Raw genomic sequence first — 23,490 nt, forward strand, 5'->3', positions numbered from 1 at the left:
ATATCATTCAAAGACAATGTTCTGATAGATATAACAAAATATTATTTTCTGGTGTCCGTATCTCTTTAAAGGAACAGTAACACCAAAAACTGAAAGTGTTTTAAAGTAATGAAAATATCATGTAGTGTTGCCCTGCACTGGTAAAACGGATGTGTTTGCTTCAGAAACACTACTATAGTTCATATAAACAAGCTGCTGTGTAGCAATGGCGGAAATTGAAAAACGGCTAAATGGCACAGGATAGATAATGGATAACAGATAACACCATTAGACAGAGCTTATCTGCTGTCTGCTGTGTAACTTGAGCCTTTTCTCCTTTGAATGGCTGCCCCCATGGCTACACAGCAGCTTATTTATATAAACTATAGTAATGTTTCTGAAGCAAACACAGCAGTTTTACTAGTGCAGGGCAACACTGCATTATATTTTTATTACTTTAAAACAATTTAATTTTTTGATGTTACTGGTCCTTTAAGTGTCTTTCCTCATAGCTGAGATTTCCCATACCTTTTACCAGCTTAGTTGCCCAATTCAGTAATGTCTCGTTTGAGCACTGGAGACCCAATCTGTATGACCTATTCTAGATGGGACCTTAACCAGAACTCTAAAGTGGAAGAATTACCTCCTCCTCCTGTGAATCTACGCCCCTTTTAATACAGCTCAAGACCTTTTTTGCCATTGCAGCTTCTGACTGGCATTGCTTGCTACAGCCAAGTTTATGATCTACAAGGACTCTAAGGTCCTTTTCCACTATGGATTTGCCTCATGCAGTCCCATTAAGGATATAAGTAGCATGCATATTTTTACATCCCATGTGCATGACTTTACATTTATCGACATTGAGTCTCATTTGCCACTTAGCCGACCAGATTGCCAGTTTGTCAAGATCCTGCTGCAAGTATGCCACATCCTGGATGGAATTTATTTAGCTGCATAGTTGTCTGTCATCTGCAACCACTGATACATTACTTACAATACCCTCCCCTTAGTCATTAAAGAACAAGTTAAATAAAAGTCGACCCAATATAGAACCCTGAGGGACCCCACAAAGAATCTTACTCTAAATAGAGAATGCACCATTATCCTGTAGCCTGTTTCCTATCCATATGCAAATGACTTTATTAAGCCTAACAGCCCTTTTTTTTAACATCATAACCTTTATTGTGTGTATGTCATGACATACATTTGCATACACGATCATTCTTTACTTTACAGTTGTTTCAATGGTATTATACATCCATCACACAAAAAGAGGTCAAGACCTAATGCATGTCAAGCTGCAAAAGAGTTGTGAACAGTATATTAAAGTTTTAACCAACTAATTACGGGCTTGTGCTTCTTGTTCGTCGCTTGGTGGCATTATGGGGGCCACTTTACATTTGGGGGCCAATTTGTGCCCAATTGGTAACCTTGGGGGGAGTGCCAGGTACCCCAAACTGCCTCAAACTCTTGGGTTGGGAGGGTCTGCCTTTTTCCAAAGCATGGTTATGCATCTATGGGCTTGGAACAGGCACTGACGTATGGTTATAAGTTGGCATTTGTTATATTGAGAGTCGTATCTGCTTAGTATGGCCAGTTCTGGAAAGGGTTGTAGGTGTATTGCTGCCGCCTCTTGAGATTTCAAAGAGGCTGTTCACTGATTAAATTTTTATGGGGGGGGGGGGGTTACATGTCCTTTAAGACTTCTCACTGGTACATTCCCACATCATCTGTATAACGGAGCCTGGAGCTGCTTTGCATCTGGTACAGATGGGGAAATGATGGGGGTTCATTCTATGTAGATGCGTTGTCGTGTAGTACTGTCTATGTATTATTTTGTGGTCAGCGTTAGGCAAAATGAAGCAGGGAGCTTCTGGGGCTGTCAGGTACCACGACAAGTCTGATGGTATTAGCCTCCCTCACGCTTCCCTCTGAGCTGCGCCCTGGAGGTGAGACAGAGCAAATCTAGCTAAGGAATAGCAGGAGTGCCAAAGAGCCCACAGAAGGTAAACAGTCAATGAAATTAGGACTCAGCACTTGACTGTAGATGAGAAGTCGAGGTCAGGAAACAGCCGGGTCATACACATAAGATTCAGGAATCAAGCGTCAATCCAGGGGAAGTCACGAAGAAAGCCAAAAGTAGTAATCGGAATTCACAAACAACGCTCAGTGTCAGTTAAGACGATCACCTCGCACTGGGCCTCAGTATTTCTTTAAGCCGAAAAGCGCCTGCAAGCGTTAGAACGTGTGCGTGCATCTTCAGAGCACACTTGTGCGTCAAATACGGATGCGCGCTGTGATCACCACGCTCGAGCATGAGCCTGCGCTGGACCATATGCATATGAATGCACATACTGAAGCTGTTCAGCTGGATCCTGACAAGGCGTATTCTCATTAGTCCTCTGTGAGTGTGGGGATTTTTGCTTGAAATCAGGTGCTGATTGTCTTGTAGTTCCAGTACTGCAGAAAGAGAGTTTTCCTATTTAAGGGATCCGTTTGGAAGGCATGTTTGACCTGTCTGTACATTAGCCAGGACATTTCTGGGATCTCAAACTCTTATTTGACTGTTTCAAATGGTTTGAGGACTAGTCTGGGGATATGTGCCTTACTAGTTTTCTGCCCTTGTTAGTCCATGGCCTCTCATTGCTTCAATGTGTATGAACTCTCAGAGTGACGGGTTTTCCTAAGTGGGGGTATCTGGATGTTTTGCCTGGAATGTGCAGATTTGTTGGGAGCACAACCCCATTTTCTGTCCCAAGTGGATTAGGGGGTGTTCTGGTCTAGAGGCTCTGCTTGTCGGTGATCTCATTATGGTTTACGGGATCCGTGTCTCAGGTTCATTTGTTGCCGCCAGAATGGCGGTTGATGGGCAGCAAGGGTCAGTGATGATCCAGGATTTTATGTGTGCTAGCTGCATGGCCAGGAAATAGAGTTCAATGTCTAGTAGGGCCGCCCCGCCTTGGGCTGCAGATCTCTATAGGATGTCAAGTCTTAATCTAGGTTTGCCTGAGCCCCAGATAAAAGGCCCCATTAGTTTGTCCAGTTTATTAAAAAAGTTTAAGGGGGTGGCCATGTGTGAGTGTGAGAGCATGTAAAGGATTTTTGGTAATATGGTCATCTTGATCAAGCTGATTTGACTCTGTGGATTAAGGGGTCTGTTTGCCCATTGTTTGAATTTGGCCTCTACCATCCCTAGTAGTGGGGATACGTTAATTGCCCAGTAGGATGATATTCGTAATGATATCAGCATTCCCAAATATTTGAGTTTTGATACTACAGCCAGTGCATGCCTATTGGAGGTGAGGGTGTCTGATTGTGTATCCACTGTAAACAGGCTGGATTTGGAGAGTGCAAAATGTGGGGAATGTATGCTGTTGACTACCACCAGGGCTGAGGGCTTAGAGTATAAAAGTTGTGAGTGCCAGGAATCTTGGCCAATCCCCATTTTGCCCATCACCTGCCATAGGAATGGCCACACTACTGTATCAAAGACCTTGGCGATGTCCAATATCACCAATGCTCTTTGCCCTGTGTTGTCATATTCCATGGACAGGTTGTAGTAGAGCCTTCTTAGGTTTACTGCCATGCTTTTGTGTTGCATAAAGCCGGTCTGATCCGGGCCTATAAGGCTTTCTATGACCTGTATAAGTCTCCTGGCCAATACCTTTGCTAATATCTTGGCGTCACAGTTCAAAAGAGATATGGGTCTGTAGGTTTTTCCCAGGTTTTGGTAGCACTATAATTGTTGCCTCTCTAGTTGATGGAGGGGGGGGAGCTCCCCTCTGGTCAGGGCCATTGAATACACTGCTTTTCTCCACTATACTTATCCAGGCCGAGTTGAGACGCCACCTCCTGCTGGTCGGGGGGTCCCCCCAGGTCCATGCTATTTCTAGCGGGGCATGGTCACGGATTCCCCTTGGGGAGTACTCAATGTGTGGAATGAGTGGTAACATGTCCTTGGATATGAGAGCCAAGTCTATTCAAGATAAACAGAGATGTGACTTAGAGTAACTGGAGTATTGAAAGCTTTTTCTCTGAGAGTCATAAGCTAGTGTGGGAGCTGCTAAGCCAGTGTTGCAAGAGACTAAGTGTTGTATGTGAATTAAGTGTTAAGCCATACCTCCCAACTGTCCCGCATTACGCGGGACAGTCCCGATTTTGCCTGCCGGTCCTGCCGTCCCAGATAGTGACTGAAGATGTCCCGCGGTTCAGATCTTCCTGCACTGTCTACTTGCTTCTTCCGACTTCCGTGTTTCTCTGCACATTTACGCACAGATGCGCACGCGCATCCACCTTTACGCACAAATGCGCACGCGTGTCCTGCTTTACGCATGGCCGCACAGGGAGGTGGGCGGAGCGCAACGTGTCAGCCGGGTTGTTTGGGGTGCCCAGCCGGCACTGTCTGCTCCTATAGCCAGTGGCAATAGAGGCAAAGATACAGATTGTGTCTGCAAATAGCTAGTGAAGGAGGTATCCATGTGCATTCACCTTATGCTCTGAGAATCCCTGAGTAGCCAGCAGAACTAGATTATGCAGAGATTTGATGGACACTGCAGGCATATTAGCGCAAGCAAAAAAAACACACTAATTGTAATACATTAACGCAAAGTTAAAGTACTCCAGTACCAATGCCCCCTTCTGATTTTCGAATCTTAGCCCAGTCTGGATGCCCGTGACCCCTTGCCGACCCAGTGCGACTCTAGTAACAGGCTGGCAGCCCCTATACCACACACCCCCGGGGACTTCCTCCGCAGCAGCAGCTGTTAAACTAGGCGGAGTTTCATACACACAATGGGCTGTGGCACGCCCACATACGTGTGGAGCTCCGCTAGTGGTGGAGGAGTAAGCGTCATGTGACGAGGTTGACCTCACTACGGCGCGACCCTGTACCAGGAAGAAATGAGAGAGAGGGAAGTATGCCGAGGGTTATTGTAGGCAAAGTTACAGGGATACAAACTAGACCCGCATTCCACACCTTCTCTCGGGCTTCTTTCAGTTTAAGGTAGGAGCCGGCTCTTTATATCAACGCGTATTTCAGTCACAAATGCTAATTGCAGAGCAGGGGGTGAGAGGTACGAGATGCTGCATTGTACTAATGGCTGTGGGTTCCCTGTCTCCACTCACGTGTAAGAGCTGCCCAGCCTTTCTCTGTCAGTCCCAGCGCCGCACAATAATCACAATGTGGCCTCTGTGAGTCTCCAGTAACAACCCTGAGCTTTCATAAGGCTTCCCTCTAGCAGCATCACAGCTGTATGATACCAACCAGAAACGTGTTGTAAATAGCATTCTGTTATTGTATGGGCCACACAACAGCTACAAGACACACACACATGCACTGTCTATCCCTTTAAATCCTTCCATCAAAGGGGAAGTATCTTTTTTTTAACATGAGATCAATGAATCTTGTCTGCTATGCCAACTAAGAGAAATGGGTGTGTGTTTTTATAAATGGGCGTGCCTTTAGGGGGTGTGGCCATCAAGTGGGCGTGGACAAAAAATTTGCCGCGCTGCACGCAGCGACCAGTTTTATCCCTCTTTCTTGTTCTGAAATGTTGGGAGGTATGGTTAAGCAGTGTTAAAAACCTTAAAGCATTGGTGTTTGCTGAGCACAGGGCCGCCATCAGGGGGGTACAGGGGGTACACCGGGGCTAATGGGGGGCCCTGCTGTGCTGAAGACCCTAAGATGCGCATAAAAATTGTATGTGGAGGAAAAGTGCAAAGTTAGGGATTATCTGCAAGTTCCACAATCAGTAAACGCAATTTCAATCTGTGACACAACGCACAACTGGAGTTTTCATTAGCAGTATGAAATTGGCTTGTGATCCCTAACGCTGCAATTTCACCCTGCCCCAGTGCTTTTCAGCCAATGGCAGCTTCTCCCTTCCTTATGTCCCGCTCCTGTAAGCACACGGTTCCTGTTTGGGCTCTTTTCTCTATGGCATAGAGAGAGCTGAGTGGCAGCATCCTGGAGCATGCAGAGAAACAGAACATTAGAGAGACAAAGCAGTGCTGTGTATGTTGTACTTAATATTTGCCTATGACTTTTTTGTAGTGTGATATTATATGTGTAACGAAGTTACCTTTGCCATCGGCTGGGACGCCCGCCGCGTGGTTCTTAGGCGCCATCTTGTTTCCTAGGGCGTGCGGCGCGCCTCTTAAAGGTACAGACGCCATCGCGCATTGACGCACGTTTTGACGCGAAATCTGACTGTATTTAAGGCCCATTCTGACCCCCAGCCAGGGCCCGTGATAGAACTCTGTTTCTAGTGGTTTCTAAGCCTAGTATGTCTGATCCTGTTATTCTGTTTATCTTGATTATCCGTGTTTGACCCAGCCTGAACTTTGACGACTCTCTTGCCTGATCCCATCTATTTGATTACCCGGTTTTGACCCTTGCCTGCCTGAAGATTCTTGATATCTGCCTGCCTCGACCCAGCCTATCTGACGATTCTCTTGCCTGCTCCATTTGTACCGTGACCTTCGGCTCAAAAGACTCTGCTAACAGCCATGGCCATTTGCCAGCCAGCACATCTCGCCTTGCACCCCTCGTTAAGTCCAAGTGGCACCCAAGTAAGCTGAGGGCTCCTCCCGAAGCCCAACAGTGGTCACACTACTGGTGAAGCCGAGACCAGGGTGCTTGGCATTTCTTCTGGTATTGGGTGACAATATGTAGCTACCACAGAGCCTATGTACAGAGTTTGCCTAGTGCTGGTATCAGTAGAAACCCACATCCTGTTATATACAGTGTGTGCAATGCCCACTTATACAATTATTTTTTTTATAGGGGGCCCCTGGTACCAATAGTTATTTATTTTTTTTTAGCTTATAGGGGGCCCTGACCACCAGTGCTTTTTTAAAAAACATTTATGGGGCCCCTGGTGCCAATAGTTTTTTTTTTTTTTTTTTAACTTATAGGGAGGGCGGTGACCACTAATGTTTTTTTTTAAACTTTTATGTGGGACCCCTGTCACCAATTTTTTTTGTTTTTTAAATTATAAGGGGCCCTGACCACCAATGGCTTTTTAAAACTTGTGAGTGAGGGGCTTTACCATTTTTAGCAGTTGTGTCTTTGTGGACTTTTTACTGCGGTGTGGGTGGGATCTGGGCTGGGGCGGGGACCAGGGGGCCCAGAAGATTTTGCTTTAAGGGGCCCTGTGATTTCTGATGGCAGCCCTGGTTATGCATGCTGGGAGTGCTGGGAGCAAGAAGGGAGTAAGTGCAAATAACTAACCGCTGTGTGCCCTGAGTGTATCTGACTGAGACAAACGTATTTTTCTTTTCTCTGTTTGGGGTAAACTGGTAGATACATTTAGTGCATTTATTTTCTTTTTGTGTTCCTGAAATTGTTTCTATGGGGAACTTTTGCTGGTAGCAAACAGCATTTTCTTTCTCTCTGTCTGCTAATTAAGGGGGAGGAGTTAATCAGGCAAATTATGATCAGGCTTTGTGTTCTGTGCTTTGAAAGTTTTTTTTCTCTGAGAGTCATAAGCGAGTGTGTGTGGGAGCTGCTAAGTGAGTGTTGCATATGCTGTAAGTGTTGCATGTGAATTAAGTGTTAAGCGGCGTTTAAAATTGAAAAGGCGTTTGTGAGGAATTGCATTTGGGAGACTGTAAGTACCCAGTGAAAATATGAGTGCAAGTGGGCTTGCTGCTATCACTCAGTGTGTGTCTTGTCACATGTATGTGGTGTTGGAGCAGCAGTTCCATACAGTATTTACATGTGAGAGATGTAGATGGGTTTTTATTTTAGAATCTGAACTGCAGACTCTAAGGGGTGAACTTGTAGCACTGAGAGCAGCGGCAAACGAGGGGGAGGAAAGGAGGCTCGCAGAACAACCACTGGCAGGGGCTAGTGGAGTGGGGGGAGGAGAAGGCGCAGTGGAGGCTAATGATGGAGAAAGGTTTGTGACAGTCAGGAGGGGAAGTAGGGGACAGAAGGTTAGGGGGGTTGGTCTACAGCTTGTCCAAAACAGCAAATTTGCAGTTTTGGCTGAAGATGCTGGGGAGGAAACTGGCATGTATGGAGAAGAGTGACTCTCATAGCACCCTGGGAGGCAGTGGTTCTAATATGGGTGGTGGGGTGAGTGCAAGGAAGGCAGGTTTTATTTATAGGGGATTCAGTTATTAGAAAGGTGGATAGGGTAATCTGTTTTAAGGCCCCTACAAGCCAAACAATCTGCTGCTTGCCTGGTGCTAGGGTTTGGCATGTGGTGGAACGAGTGAACAGATTATTGGGAGGGGCTGGGGAAGACCCAGCGGTCTTGGTACACATAGGTACCAATGACAAAGTTAGAGGAGGTGGTGAAGTCCTCAAGAACGATTTAAAAAAAAACTAGGTGCAAAGTTGAGGGCGAGGACTGATATTACCTGAGCCACGTGCAACACTAAGGAGACAGCGGGAGAGTAGGGAGATTAATGCGTGGCTGAGAGATTGGTGTAGGGAGGAGGGTTTTTGGAGAACTGGGCTGATTTCTCAGTCGGCTACAGGCTCTTTGCTAGGGATGGGCTGCACCTCGATGATGGTGCAGCTGTTTTGTGAGAGAAGATGGCTAGACGGTTGAAGGAGATTTTAAACTGGGGTGGGAGGGAGGGTTCAGTAAAAGATTCAGTGGAAAACAGGTTAGATGAGATAGTGGGCAAAGAAAGGGTAAATGGGGAGGAGATTTGGCTGGGGGTACTGTTAAAGGGATCCTGTCATCGGAAAACATGTTTTTTTCAAAACACACCAGTTAATAGTGCTGCTCCAGCAGAATTCTGCACTGAAATCCATTTCTCAAAAGAGCAAACAGATTTTTTTTTTATATTCAATTTTGAAATCTGACATGGGGCTAGACATTTTGTCAATTTCCTAGCTGCCCCTGGTCATGTGAATTGTGCCTGCACTTTAGGAGAGAAATGCTTTCTGGCAGGCTGCTGTTTTTCCTTCTCAATGTAACTGAATGTGTCTCAGTGAGACATGGGTTTTTACTATTGAGTGTTGTTCTTAGATCTACCAGGGAGCTGTTATCTTGTGTTGGGGAGCTGCTATCTGGTTACCTTCCCATTGTTCTTTTGTTTGGCTGCTGGGGGTGGGAAGGGAGGGCGTGATAGAGCACAAGTCACATGACTTGGGGCAGCTGGGAAATTGACAATATGTCTAGCCCCATGTCAGATTTCAAAATTGAATATAAAAAAAAATCTGTTTGCTCTTTTGAGAAATGGATTTCAGTGCAGAATTATGCTGGAGCAGCACTATTAACTGATTAATTTTGAAAAAAAAATTTTTCCCATGACGGTATCCCTTTAAGGATAGGGGGGGACCACATGTCATATGTTCAATATGGTACCAGTATTAAATGTATGTTTGCAAATGCAAGGAGTCTGACTGGTAAAATGGGAGAGCTGGAGGTGCTGGTGCTGGAGGGAAAATATGATGTGATTGGTATGGCCGAAACATGGCTGAATGAGTCGCATGACTGGGCAGTTAATATCAGTGGCTATACTTTGTTTCAGAGGGACAGAGGTAATAGAAAAGGAGGAGGGGTATGTCTGTTTGTTAGGCAGGATTTAAAAGCTTATATAAAGGAGGAGGTTATGTTAGAAAATTAGGGGGCAGAAGTCTTTAATTGTAAAGAGTCAAGCAAATTAATTGTAGGAGTATGCTATAGACCCCCTAATGTAAGTGAGGAGGAGGCTGAGATCCTGATGCAAATAGAAAAGGCTGCTAGTCTGGGTAAAGTAATAATAATGGGGGATTTTAATTACCCAGATATTGACTGAACCCCTGGGTAACAGTGACCATAATGTTATATCATTTAATGTCTGGTGCAAAAAAACAAATATACTCTGGGACAACAAAAACCATGAATTTTGGAAAAGCTAATTTTAGTGCCTTGAGGGCTGCCCTATAGAGTATTGATTGAGGCATTAAAGTTTTCAGCTAAAAATACAGAACAGAAATGGTTGTCATTTAACATGATATTAAATCATTACTGTTCTCAATTTATTCCCTTAAGGCAGGCATGTCCAAAGTGCGGCCCTTTATCAAATTTACACCGGCCCTCAGCCTCCTTCGTGAAATTAATAATAATGTGGCCCCCTAGCACAGTACAATCGGGAATTGTGCACGTACTGGTACACAGTGACGCGCCGCTCTCACATACTTCTTTAGTTTACTGTACTGGCACATCACTACTTCGATTGCACCTTCACCCCTAAAGACGTATGCAAGAGTGGCGCGTCACTATGTGCCAGTACGTGTCTATTGCTAACAGCTTCAGCACACAGGCAGCAGTATAGACCAAGTGGCAGATCATTTCACTAATGTGCCCAAATATTACTGCTACGGATACTTTAAATGAGTTAAATGGTGTTAATGGTTCAAAGAATGTCAGGCTAAATGGTCGGCCCCCACACATTTTCACCTCACCAAATCTGGCCCTCGTTGCAAAAAGTTTGGACACCCCTGCCTTAAGGAGTAAATGTAGAAGTTCTAAGAATCACTCTATGTGGCTTAATACAGAAGTAAAGAATTTAATAGGAAAGAAAAGAAAGGCATTTAAAAGCTACAAATCTGTTGGGACAGAAGCTGCATGTAATGAATATAAACACTGTAATCAATGTTGTAAATCAGCAATCCGGAAGGCAAAGAAAGGAAATGAAGAGTTAATTGTGGTGGAGGTGAAAACTAACCCTAAAAAGTTTTTTAAATATTAATAGTAAAAAGATGCAGGTTGAGAGTGTTGCTCCATTAAATAATGGTACCAGTATGGTTGTAACAGATACAGAAAAGGCAAATGTGCTAAATCAGTTCTTCAGTGTATACAATAGGAGTCTGAGTTCCCAGGCTCACTTCATAGCTGCACTAATGGCTCAGCTCAATCTAGTCAGTGGTTGACTCGGGATATGATTCATAAAGCTTTAATAAAAATTAATGTAAACAAGGCTCCAGGGCCTGATAGCATACACCCCCGGGTTCTAAGAGAGCTTAGTTCAGTTTTAGACCAGCCTCTATTTCTGATTTTCTCAGATTCGCTTTCATCTGGTATGGTGCCTATGGATTGGAGAAAAGCTGATGTTATTCCAATATTTAAAAAGGGATTACGATCTCAGCCTGGCAATTATAGGCTAGTAGTAAGTTTGACATCTGTGGTGGGCAAATTATTTGAAGGCTTGTTAAGGGATCACATTCAAAATTTTGTCCTAGTGAATGGCATTATGAGCAGGAATCAGCATGGCTTTATGAAGGATAAGTTATGTCCGACAAATTTGATTGCTTTTTATGATGAGGTAAGTAAGATCAGTGGCGTAACTAGATATTACTGGGCCCCACAGCAAATTATTTTTCAGGCCCCCAAAATGTTTAGAGGTTGACTTGTTTCTCCAATATTTATTGAAATTGTATATGACTTAGGGCCTCATGGGGCCCCTATACCTCCTGGGCCCCCCTGCAGCCGCAGGGTCTGCTTCCTCTATAGTTACGCCCCTGAGTAAGATGCTGGACAGTGGCAGTAGATGTGATCTATTTGGATTTTGCCAAAGCGTTTGATACTGCGCCCCACAAAAGACTGCTTTCTAAACTAAGGTCTGTTGGGCTTAATGAAGTTGTTTGCACATAGATAGGAAACTGGCTACAGGATCGGGTACAGAGTGTGGTTGTTAATGGTACATTCTCTACTTGGAGTAAGGTTCTTAGTGGGGTCCCTCAGGGCTCGGTATTGGGTCCACATTTATTTAACTTGTTCATTAATGACTTAGGGGAGGGTGTTGTAAGTAATGTATGAGTGTTTGCAGATGACACAAAACTATCCAGCCCAATTTATTCCATCCAAGATGTGTCATCCTTGCAACAGGATCTTGACAAACTGGCAATCTGGGCAGCTAAGTGGCAAATGAGATTCAATGTTGATTAATGTAAAGTCATGCACCTGGCATTTAAAAATATCCAAGCCACTTATACCCTTAATGGGACTGCACTAGGCAAATCCGTTATGGAAAAGGACCTTGGAGTCCTTGTAGATGATAAATTTGGCTATAGCAAGCAATGCCAGTCAGCAGCATCAAGGGAAAATAAGGTCTTGAGCTGTATTAAAAGGGGCATGAAGTCGCTGGAGGAGGGGGTCATTCTTCCACTGTATAGAGCACTTGTAAGGCCCCATCTAGAATATGCCGTACAGTTTTGGTCTCCATCACTCAAACAGGGCATTATTGTATTAGAGAGGGTACAGAGAAGGGAAACTAAGCTGGTAAAAGGTATTGAAAATCTTAGCTATGAAGAAAGATTGGCCAAATTGGGAATGTTCACGCTGGAGAAGAGGCGCTTAAGGGGAGATATGATAACTCTGTATAAATATATAAGGGATTATATAATAATCTCTCTAATGCTTTATTTACCAGTAGGTCTTTCCAGCTGACACAAGGTCACCCATTCTGATTAAAAGAAAAGAGGTTCCGCCTAAATATTCAAAAGGGGTTTTTACAGTGAGAGCTGTGGAATTCTCTCCCTGAATCAGTTGTACAGGCTGATACATTAGATAGCTTTAAGAAGGGGTTGGATGGCTTTTTAGCAAGTGAGGGAATACAGGGTTATGTGAGGTAGCTCATAGTACAAGTTGATCCAGGGACTAGTCCGATTGCCATTTTGGAGTCAGGAAGGAATTTTTCCCCCTCTGAGGCAAATTAGAGAGGCTTCAGATGGGGTTTTTTTGCCTTCCTCTGGATCAACTATCAGTTAGGCAGATTAAAAAAAAACTAAAAGGTTGAACTTGATGGGACGTGTGTCTTTTTTCAACCTTACTTACTATGTTACTATGTATTGTTGCGTGGAAGAGTGAAATGTTTGCCACGTATCTAGCACTGAGTAGGTGGAGAGGTAATGCCATCCCACCCACAGTTTTTTTGAGGGCTAGGATGGCAGATCCTGTTGTATGTGTCTCTTGTAGAAAGAGGATGTCGGAGTTCATCTTTTTGATATAGTTTAGGGCAGTGCTTCTCTTAATTGGTAGTTTAGACCCCTGGCATTCCAAGAAATACGTTTCAGTTTACCTGCCATGACGGTTGAAATACATATGGTGTATGTTTCTTGCTATTTGCCTCTTTTCCCCACATTGAAATGCCACCAAGTAGGTTCTCTTAGACACTTTTACCTGAGTTGCACAACATTCCCGTTATACAAAAACCAAATAAACAGATCCCTGTCCTTGCAGTTATGTATGGGTCTTGGTGGGGCTCCAGGTATGGAAGGTCTGGTTGGTATTCTGTGCATTTGTTCCACAGAGAATGCAGGGGTCAGGGCATCCGTGCCTGCCCAGTATTTAAGGAGCCTCTCTACAAAGGTCTCTGGGCGGTCACCTTCTTCTCACGGACGCCTATCGGGTGCACATTGCTGCATCTAGCCTGGTTTTCAAGATCATCTACTTTTTGCCACCATTGGTCCACCTGTTGTCGTAAGTCTCTGGTGTTTTGTTGTAAAGGGTGACGGGAGTCTTCTAGGGCTGAGATCCGGGCCTCTGCTGCTGATGTGCGCCATGGACATTATGGTGGCTTGGCAGGATTGTTGGCAATTGTGTACTGCCAGAAGCAGGTTTTGCATTGTGGGTTGCGGCTGGGGGTTCACAACTTGCGGTGCTGCCTCTACTGGTGCAGGCTCGGACCCCATATTGGATTCAGAGGCATGTGTGGCCTTACAGACATTGCTCCATGCATTTGGGGAAGATTTTTGTTTATTTTGCTGGTTTTTACCACCCATACCTGGCAGAGGGTTTAGAGCCCTTTCGGGTCTGTTCGCTGCTTCTCATTCTGCAGATTCTCTGCAGGATTGATGAAGGGTGCATCCGATATGCATCCTATTTTATGAACATTCAGGACAGGCCCCCCCCCCCCGACAGCCCTTATTTTAGAAAGCAGTCATTTGTGGGGTACTGTATCAAATGCTTTGATGAAATAGATCACATATACTGTTCCCCTGCTGTCCAACATCTTACCGCATCATAAAAAGCAATCAAATTTTGTTTTACGTGACCTATCCTTCATAAAGCCATGCTGATTACTGCACATAATGCCTTCTCGAGAATAGAATTTTGAATGTAATCCCTAAACAAGCCTTCAAATATTTTCCTTTGCGTACGCTTGCTTTGGGAATCCACATAGCTTCACTCACTATTTCATAATACAGTAACTCACAGGAGATTAAAAATATTGGAATTCATGGTCATATAATGTATACTGTTCCGTGTTTCACCAAATATGTCTTCATCAGGTAATTTCCTTTACTCATAACTTTATAACCACTTCCTCTCCATTGATTTGGCTCTTACTGAAACATCACCATTTTGTCAAAGGGAAGGTTAACCAAACCAAAATATGAAGATATAAGTATACAAAGAAAATAAGCTCACTCTTTCTATATTTTAGAAAAGGTACTAACTCACTATTTTCATTTAGACCACAGTTTTACTTTATGAAACTCACTATACTAGATGTATCACCCCCTATACAAATAGGATTGAACCATCCTGTTACCACAGTGCTTAATGCAAAATTGCTATGATGTTTTAAGCCATAATGTGCATAAATATATGGATTTTTTACCCCCAGATATAAATTAACAGCAGCTATCTTTATGGCTCCCTTATGTTTCCCTATCCTGATCGTAAGTGCTCTCTCTGTGTTTCCAATATATCTAACAGTACAAAGTACAAAGACGTTCAATCATATAAACAACACATGTAGATTGACAGTTGAAAAATTACCTGATAATATGTACATCTTTATATTTAGTGTAAGTTTGAATTGTGAATATATGCAAACTAAGCAAGTGAATAAATATAATTCTTCAGATGTCAATCTGAAAATTTAGTTTATAGGGAGAGCACTATGGATGTTATTTATCAAAGGTAGAGTTTTAGGGGGTTGTGAGGTTTTTATATCACGAATGAACTTAAAACTCAAATGTTCTCTAATTTAAGAAAAAACTCAAATGGAAAAACTCGAAAACTGAAATTAATAAAGTTTTCCATGGGAAAAACTTGAATCACTTGAGTTTTCGAACGAACCCCTCCAAAAAAAAACCCTAACATCATGAAGGCTATTAAAATCTTCAAACGGTTCAAGGAACCTCTGCCATTGACCTCTTCATTGTAGTATTTTTTAGATTTGAGTTTTTTAACCCAAAAACCCTCCAAAGATTTGAATTTTTGGGAAAATACAATTCAACCTTTGATAAATCTGCCCCTTAGTGTCAGGATACCGTGACATGGAAATGGCCATAAGGAAAGCTGGTGTTAATTTAAATGCAGGTAAAAGTTCCAAATATTCATGCACATTATGCCTTAATCCTTTGTGCCAAATAATGTAGAATCTACGTTCTCCTGATAAAAAGTACCGAAGTGACACAGATTGTGTGGAGGAGTGGCTTTTGAAACTGTTTGCTCCTTACAAGCTCTTTCCCCAGCCCCTAGGGGGCCCTTGGGGCATGATTGCAGAAGGGCCCCATAGGTGCAGCGACGTCCCCCAACTTTGAGAATGCAGCTTCCTGCGGTGCCTCCAGCCCTCCAGCCTGTCTGCTGCTTACATACCCCTATTTGCTAATTGCACGGTGCAATAACTTTTGTATGTTATTTAGCCATTTTATTGCATTTTTAGCCATTTTGAATCTTCATAATTTTTTATAGAAACCTCTAAGTTAAGTAAAGCTTTGATGTTTGGTAATTAGGAGTAGAAAGATATGGTTACCCATTTTGGATTCTGCAGAATGTGGTAAACTACTTTTCCAGTATGTTTTGATTTAGAATCTAAAGTATGCCATATTCTGCTTTAGTGCTTTGAAAATTTGATAATTTACTGCTGGGAGTTTTTGATCTATAGAAGTCAGAAATCTCCATAAAACTATACATTTTGTTATTGACACATTCAGGAGACAAGAGGCTTCCCAAATCAGTTGAATATTTGTTAATAATATAAAATATTTTTCTGGTATAAATCACTAAATAATGAAAAATGGCATTTTTACAATTTTTATTTTGGTATTTAGAGCTATAACTATTGCTCCAAAAGTGGAAATACACAAAACTCCAGCAGATTTGGAAAGCTCAGGATCTCCTGAAACAAATCCTAGGTAAACAAATAAGTCCCCCCAGAAATGCCCCTAAAATGAGAGTGCACAAAATGTTCAAAAACAGCTGGCATTGATACAGATGGAACAGCAGTTTAAATTTGAGTTCCATACAGTAAACCCATTTGGTCTAAAAGAAAATATTGTGTTAGTACCTTTTGTAAAATAAATGGTGAGCTTATTTTCTTTGTGTACATGTATATTTTTCTTGTATTTTGGTTTGGTTAACTTTTTTCCCTTTAATAAAATGGTGATGTGGCAAGCAAAAGGCTAGGAACAACCCTATGTGCCTGTGTGTGGAGAGATAATTATTGGAGAGTATCTGCCGTTTTTATTACAGTCACAATATGTCCCACTTATGAGACTGTACAAGCTCTGTGAAAATTTAGTGATCTGCTAGACTTTGCCTTTATTTCAAACATTTGTTGCTCCAGTTGCAGTTTGATGTCATCTGAGAAGACTGCTGAACTTTACAGTTGCACATTATAATTGCTAAAATTATTTCCTTTTTCTTTGTAATAATAAACAGAACCCTGTACTTGATCAAAACTAAGATATAATTAATCCTTATTGGAAACAAACCAACCTATTGGGTTTATTTAATGTTTACATGATTTTGTAGGGGCATTCTGTATAACAGGTCCGATACCTGTAGAAGTAAATCTAGAGCAACTGGACTTGTTAAATAATCATTCAATTATTACTCCGCAAGTCCAGTACTTCTACTAGATAGTATGCTGTGTATATTACAGCTGCTAAACAATCTGCACTGTTGTAGCCCACAGGATTGTGTTGCACATATCTATTTGTAGTGAATTAATTATTCCTTATTAATATTGTACTTATTTTATGTATTCATATTAGAAAAGTGGTCATAATTGTTTACATTAAGGGGCAGGCTTATCAAAACTTGAGAATAGAGAACACCACTGAACAACTCCCTTCTATTTATTATTATGGGATTTTTAGAAACTTATTTATCAATGGGAGAAAGTTAGAGTTCCCCATTTAATATATAATTCTAAAAATCCCATAGGATTGAAAAGAGAGTGGTGGTCAGCTCTAATCTCACATGTTATTAAATCTGCCCTTTAGGGATCTTTTTATTATGCTGTGTAAAAAGTGGGTGCCACGTCATCATATTTATAATTATTAAGATATAATACTGAAAGTTGGTATATGCATAAAGTATTGTATATATGTGCACTGGGGTTCATTTGAAGTGAAAACAAGTTAAAAGAAGTTAGTTGGGCCCTTGGGCAAGTCAGTAGCAAGAAAAAATATTTTGGCTTTTATCCTAGAGGCCTATATTTGTACAGTCTTTCTGAGTACCAGAGATTACCAAACTGTGCATCAGGTCCCAAAGCAGTGAGTGGGAGGACTATTTGTGATAATTACATATTTGCTCCTGTAAACTATTCCTGGGAGTTTGCCTTGTAGGCCAGCACAAAATTAGTAGAGAATTTATGTGCTGTAGTTATTATTTCATTATATACCATTTTTTATAAAATAATAGGAGGGGTTGTGATCAAACTCAAAGAATCTAAAAACCACTGCTCTCTCTATATTATACATTCAGCCCCTATATGCCAATTGTGCTTCTGTGTCCTATGTATGGCACCTAATGCAAGGTCTAAAAAAAGAGCCAGTGCCACAGGCACAGGACCAACAAACAATAATAGGGCAATAATTGTTTTAAACAACACCACCTTAGTGCTCAAAGGTAGGATTTTTTATTTATTCCACCGCTGTGTAATAGACCCTTATAGTTAAATATCTGGGCCTGAAAAGGGGACTTAACCTCCGGGACTTAATCACTGAGTAAGAGATGAAATAATCCAAGCAATTTTAAAAAGGCAATATTTATTCACAACCATGCCCCAAATATCAATTAAAAGCAAGTTTAAAAACAATGGTGCCACGCATGGGAGGAGGGATCCCTCTCCTTAGATCATTTGGCCACACAACCCGATTTAAATAAATCAGATACTAGGAACAAATAGTGTATATAATAAGTGCAGCTGTGAGACCGACAAATAGTCTATGGGAAATATGAACATTCAAATCATTAAGCATACGTCTATGCCACTAGTTATGTCCATCAATTAGTTGCCACACAGCTGATTAAGCAATATGTTAAAACAATGGATGGTATAGTGTGCAACGAAGCATAGAACATGGGCACTGTCCAAAACGTTGTATGTATTTGAGATAATTCCAATGATACATGTGCTGGATCTCCTCCAGAAGACACAGTCCCAAGTCAGGAACAGAATGAGATTTGTAAGGTGTGGATCGGCAGTGAGGTCAGTATGTTAAAGGTAATGGCAGATGGTATTAGGAATCCATATATAAAAGTCTAACGACATCCTTAGCGATTTAGCAATCGCAAAGCTACATAAAGGATTTTCTTGTAGCCGTAATATACACAGCAAGACTGATGGAATCCTGAAGTATCACTGTCCTGTCCGATCCAAAATAACACAAATGAGTATACAGACCGTGTTCCTGAAGTTTCACCACTGAGCCGGTTTAAGGTAAGTGAGTAAGTTCAGCGTCCATGCTTCAATGCCTGTCAGCGCAACTCATTGGAGAGGGGCCCCTTCTCCCAGAACGCCGCACCAACCTCAACGACCGTTTCGCCTCCACCCGCAGCTTTGTCAAGAGGCCGACTGTGGAACAATGGACGAATCTTAAGGGTGTCGTCACGTAAACCTTCACGTGCGTGTGACGTCACACGTCCTCAGCGTGATGTGCCCTGTTAAAATCTTTAAAGGGGTAACGGTCTTTTAGCAAATGCATTTCCACCATCAGTCCCAAGGCACTCACATCTTATTGCAGGAATGTCTCAACGATCATCCACAGGCAAAAAAGGCCACTGTGTGAACATCAAGTGCCAGTTATTTGTTAAATAGTAAATCAAATGCACAATATACACTGTAATCAAGGCATGTCTCACCCTGTGGGCATGGTTGTGAAATTATTAACAATGAATAATGGTATTAAAGTATAAATTTAATGGTATTAAAGTATAAATTTTAAAAAAGGAACCTGCAAATGTTCCCCCATGTATGCAATGGATGTGTTTTGCAATGCTGGATAGTAAATTGCAATTTTTTATGTCTAATAGATGTTCATAAATCCGTCTTTTAAAGGGCCTCTTAGTTTCCCCCACATATAAACTGCCATAATGGCATGTGAACAAATATATCACATGAGTGGAGATATAGTGGTATAGTGATACATCTTAAACTCTGAGCCAGTTTTTCCAAACATATTAGATGGTTATATAAAACGGCATTGCTCACAAGTACCACATCTAAAGCTACCCAATGTTTTGCAAAGATTTGTTAGGTTGTTTTTGAAAGTGACTTTGTGTCAATAAATTACCAATACTGGTGTTTTTCTTGTAGGTAAATAATGGACGAGGAGTGACCAATTGACTTAAAGTGGGGTACTTAGATAGAATATTCCAATGTTTGTGGATTATGTTCCGTATATCCCCATCATTATTATTATAAGTCAAAATAAGTCGAGTCTGGCCCTGATTTTTAATGCCAGTTTTATTGGGTTTATAGAGTAAGTCCTCCCTATTTTGAGAAAGAGCCCATTGGTAAGCTCTATGAAGGGACCGAGATTTATACCCTCTCATTTTGAATCTCTGGTATAATTTGTATGCCTCATGTTTAAAATCCTTATCTGAGGAACAAATCCTCCTCAGTCTTAATGTATTGTCCCTTTGGAATGCCCTCAATGCATTTAAAGGGGTGCATAGATTTGGCATGAAGTAAACTGTTACTCGCTGTTTTCTTTCTAAATAAATTAGTAGATACTAGACCCTGATGATCCTTCTTGATTTCTATATCCCGAAATTCGAGTTGAGAGCTATCAAAATTCATGGTAAAAGAAAGATTGAAATTGTGGGTATTAAGTTTGGTCACAAATTCTCTTAGAAGTTGTTCAGAGCCCTGCCATATCATCATGATGTCATCGATGTACCTGTGCCATCTGAGAATGTGGCACAGGTACATGTCATAACCATCATCCGAAAAGACATGGCAATCCCATTCACCCAGGCATAAATTTGCACAACTAGGGGCGCATTTAGCGCCCATAGCTACACCCTGACATTGTAGGTAATGAATACCATCAAAGAGAAAAATATTGTGATGCAAGACAAAATCCAGTGCTATGTTGTTCAGTGATGGGTGTGTGAATTCTTTCAAAAATTTACCTGATTGCTCCCAACCCCAAGGAATGTGGTATGCTCATGTAGAGAGCCTCCACATCTAACACTACCAATATACAGTCAGAATCCAAGGTAAGTCCATTTATTTCCCTTAGCAGGTGGGATGTATCTAGAACAAACGAATCCAATTGGGTCAACAAAGGTTGTAATATCAGGTCTATAAATGCACAAATTGAATCCGTGAGTGATCCACATCCAGAGACAATGGGTCTCCCGGGGGGGGTCACTGACGGACTTGTGCACTTTTGGTAAGGCGTAAAAGGTTGGAATTCTAGGATGTTTGACTTTTAAGAAATCACATGTATGTGTTCTCACCACCAAATTGATTATTATAAAAAGAAAGAGGTTTTAACTTTCCTTATTTTCATAATTGGATTTTTAGGTGGGTACTCACAAACATAACTTTTCAACTTGCATGTAAAAACTCATAGTTATGCAGCCTTCCTTCTGGTACAACTCAGGGTACAGGGCTCGGTTTTTTTAGGTTTTGAAATTTGGGCTTGAAGGGATACAAGTGCGAGCCAGATAAGGATTGTGGACACAATTTGATCTTGGGACTCTAAAAAAAACTTTGGACATACCTAACGCAACGTGTATGTTTGCAAAATATACAGCATCAAGTAAGTGAAGTGATTTTGAAGGACAGTATTGATTTAATTGTATTTCCTTACATTTTTTAACAGTATAATGGCTTCCACTCTCCATCTCAGATATTGGAACCCACGTCTCCTACGTACAATGTTTCTTCAGCTCCAGAGGCAACAAAATACTGGTTATTTCTGTGATGTCACTCTAAAGGGTGAAGGTGAGTTTGGGACTGGGCAAAGTACATAAATTTGGTAGTAAAACTATCAGGTATGTTATTCTTATCATTTTTGCAAGTATTCCCCCTTCCTTTTGATGCCCCCCCAAAGAAAAGCCATTGAAAATATGAAGGAGTAAGGCATCATAAACAGGCATTTTGCACTGTTCTGTCAGAAGCCTTTTGGAAAGATTTTGATAGTGATGAGAAATTAACTACTTGGGTTTAAAAAGGCAACTGTCCATTAAGTTCAACCCTTCTTATGGTTCCCTGGTATAAATATATATATACCTGCACAGGAAAAATGCCTGGGTGTATGTAAGCAGGGCCAGTGTACAGAAACCTGTTATCCAGAAAGTTCCAAATTATGAGAAAACTATATTCTATATACAGGCAGTCCCCGGGACTGTTCTTAAAGTAGACATTTTTTGTAAAAAAAATAAGAATTTACCAGTGAGTTATACTAATTTCGATATAGAAGAGTTGTGCTTAAAAAAGTAGAGTTTCAGGCTGATTTATTTAATATTTTTGCAAACACCCTAATAATCTCTTCTTTCTGTTTCACTTCCTGCTCCCTGAATTCCCAGGCTGTGCAGGGGAGCCGGCAGCACTCACTGCACTGTAGGACAGGAACCAATCAGCACTTAGTAGGACCTGATTTTGCTTGTGTGACTGCAGGGCTGTGATTGGCTGTCTCCCTCCTACTGTGCTTCTTGCAGGGGCCGTTAGGACACACCCACCCCTCATTTGTAAAAGCAACACCATATATCACTCATAATTGCTTACACAATTACGGGGGAATGTAATATCACGCGCAATCGCATAAACTGTTCCCAAAGCGAATTGCGAGTAGTTTGCGCGCGAGAGTGGGTATGTAATAATTCGCTTTGCGACTGTTCTGCTACATTTGTGACTGTTTCTGCCTTTACCCTCCTCTTTCTTCATGTAATTTAAAAATGTGGTCAAGTTATATGTGGTAAAGATATATGTCAGCATTTTTTTATATGTGGTAAAGGTATGTGGTTATTAGTTTTTTTCCAGTGAAAACATCTTTCATTGCGACTCATCTTATTTTTGCGTTTGCTACTGTTTTGTGCTTATGTAATATATCTGTGCGAAAAATATTGCATTCCGCTTAGCGCAAATATACTCATAAAAGTGTGAATGCGTGCTGCGATAACATCAAATATTACATTTGGGGGTTAGTGTTTTATTCATTTATCCTATATGTCTCCTTTAAGTTGAATTTGAATGTAAGTTGAAACATGTACATTTACTTATAAAATGCAACTCATAACATAATATTTATTTTTACCTTTCTGTACATATATATTTTTTTAGCTTTCTGTGTTCCACAGTAGGCAACACACACCAGAGGGAATTAGGAAAGGTGGTTTAGTAAAGCTAAGTGCTGATAAAAGTCAAGCAAACCATAGTATGTTACGGTAATAGACCCCGTATGTAAGTCAGGTGTATGTAACTCGAGGACTCCCGGTACTCCATTTTAGTAAACTAGTTCAAATGTTTAAAAATGATTTTCCTTTTCTTTGTAATAATAAACCAGAACATGATCCCATCTAAGATACAATTAATCCTCATGGAAAGCCTGTTGAGTTAAATTGAAGTTTAAATGATTTTTAGTAGAGTTAAGGTATGGAGATCCAAATTACAGAAAGACTACTTAAAACACCAAGTCCTGAGCATTCTGGATATCGGGTCCCATACCTGTACTGCAAACAATGGCACTTGGCGTCTCTCACATGTCATTAAGTACCAAGAGAAAAACCCCATAAATATTAATGGCAAGGTTTGTTTCATCGGTTTGATGTCCAGTATACATAGGATTACCAAAGTATCTAGCGATCTTACAATAAAAATAGGACAAACTAATTGTAATGGCAGGTATTTAAACTACTTTATTTATTTATTTATTTTATGGTATAGTTGTTATTACTAAATTAAACTGTGTACATTGCAGATAATTAATTCTAATTCTAATATTGATCTATAGGCAGCTATCCCAAGTCATTTTACCTGGTCACGTGCTTTCATAAAGAGGCTCTTCACTGTGGAACTGCTTTCAAATAAGCCAGCGATGCCCAACTGGTGGCTCCCTTTGTGTTGCCCTCCATTAAAGTCTGGCTGCTGTGATTGCTTAACTTTGTCTAAACTTTAAAAGGTATTATAACTGAGATAAATGGCCTGCATTGTTTACACCTGTAAAATCCTGCATTGTTCACACCTTTAATCCCATTCACACAGGTAACATCCTGTATTGTTCACACCTATAACAATTGTAACAATTGTTTTTAACAATTTGAGTAGAATAGGATCCCAAAGGTCTCCAGTGGCTCAGTGAGGTAATGCAGA

The 23,490-nt window shown here is 41.3% G+C and overlaps 1 protein-coding gene across 3 annotated transcripts in view; it reads left to right on the forward strand.

Annotated features, from left to right (window-relative positions):
- Positions 1–23,490, forward strand: part of LOC108696306 — an 89,180-nt gene that overhangs the window by 13,229 nt on the left and 52,461 nt on the right. For 2 of the 3 annotated variants that reach the window (XM_018225561.2, XM_018225560.2), the window contains exon 2: positions 21,002–21,123. In XM_018225561.2, the coding sequence (XP_018081050.1) occupies positions 21,006–21,123 (118 nt within the window). In that variant the 5' untranslated portion in view covers positions 21,002–21,005. Of the gene's footprint in view, positions 1–4,865; positions 4,982–21,001; positions 21,124–23,490 lie in introns of those variants that run through there. The other variant, XM_018225559.2, reaches the window with a different exon arrangement.

The sequence above is a fragment of the Xenopus laevis genome, chromosome 7L, assembly GCF_017654675.1.
Source record: "Xenopus laevis strain J_2021 chromosome 7L, Xenopus_laevis_v10.1, whole genome shotgun sequence".
Lineage (NCBI taxonomy): Eukaryota > Metazoa > Chordata > Amphibia > Anura > Pipidae > Xenopus > Xenopus laevis.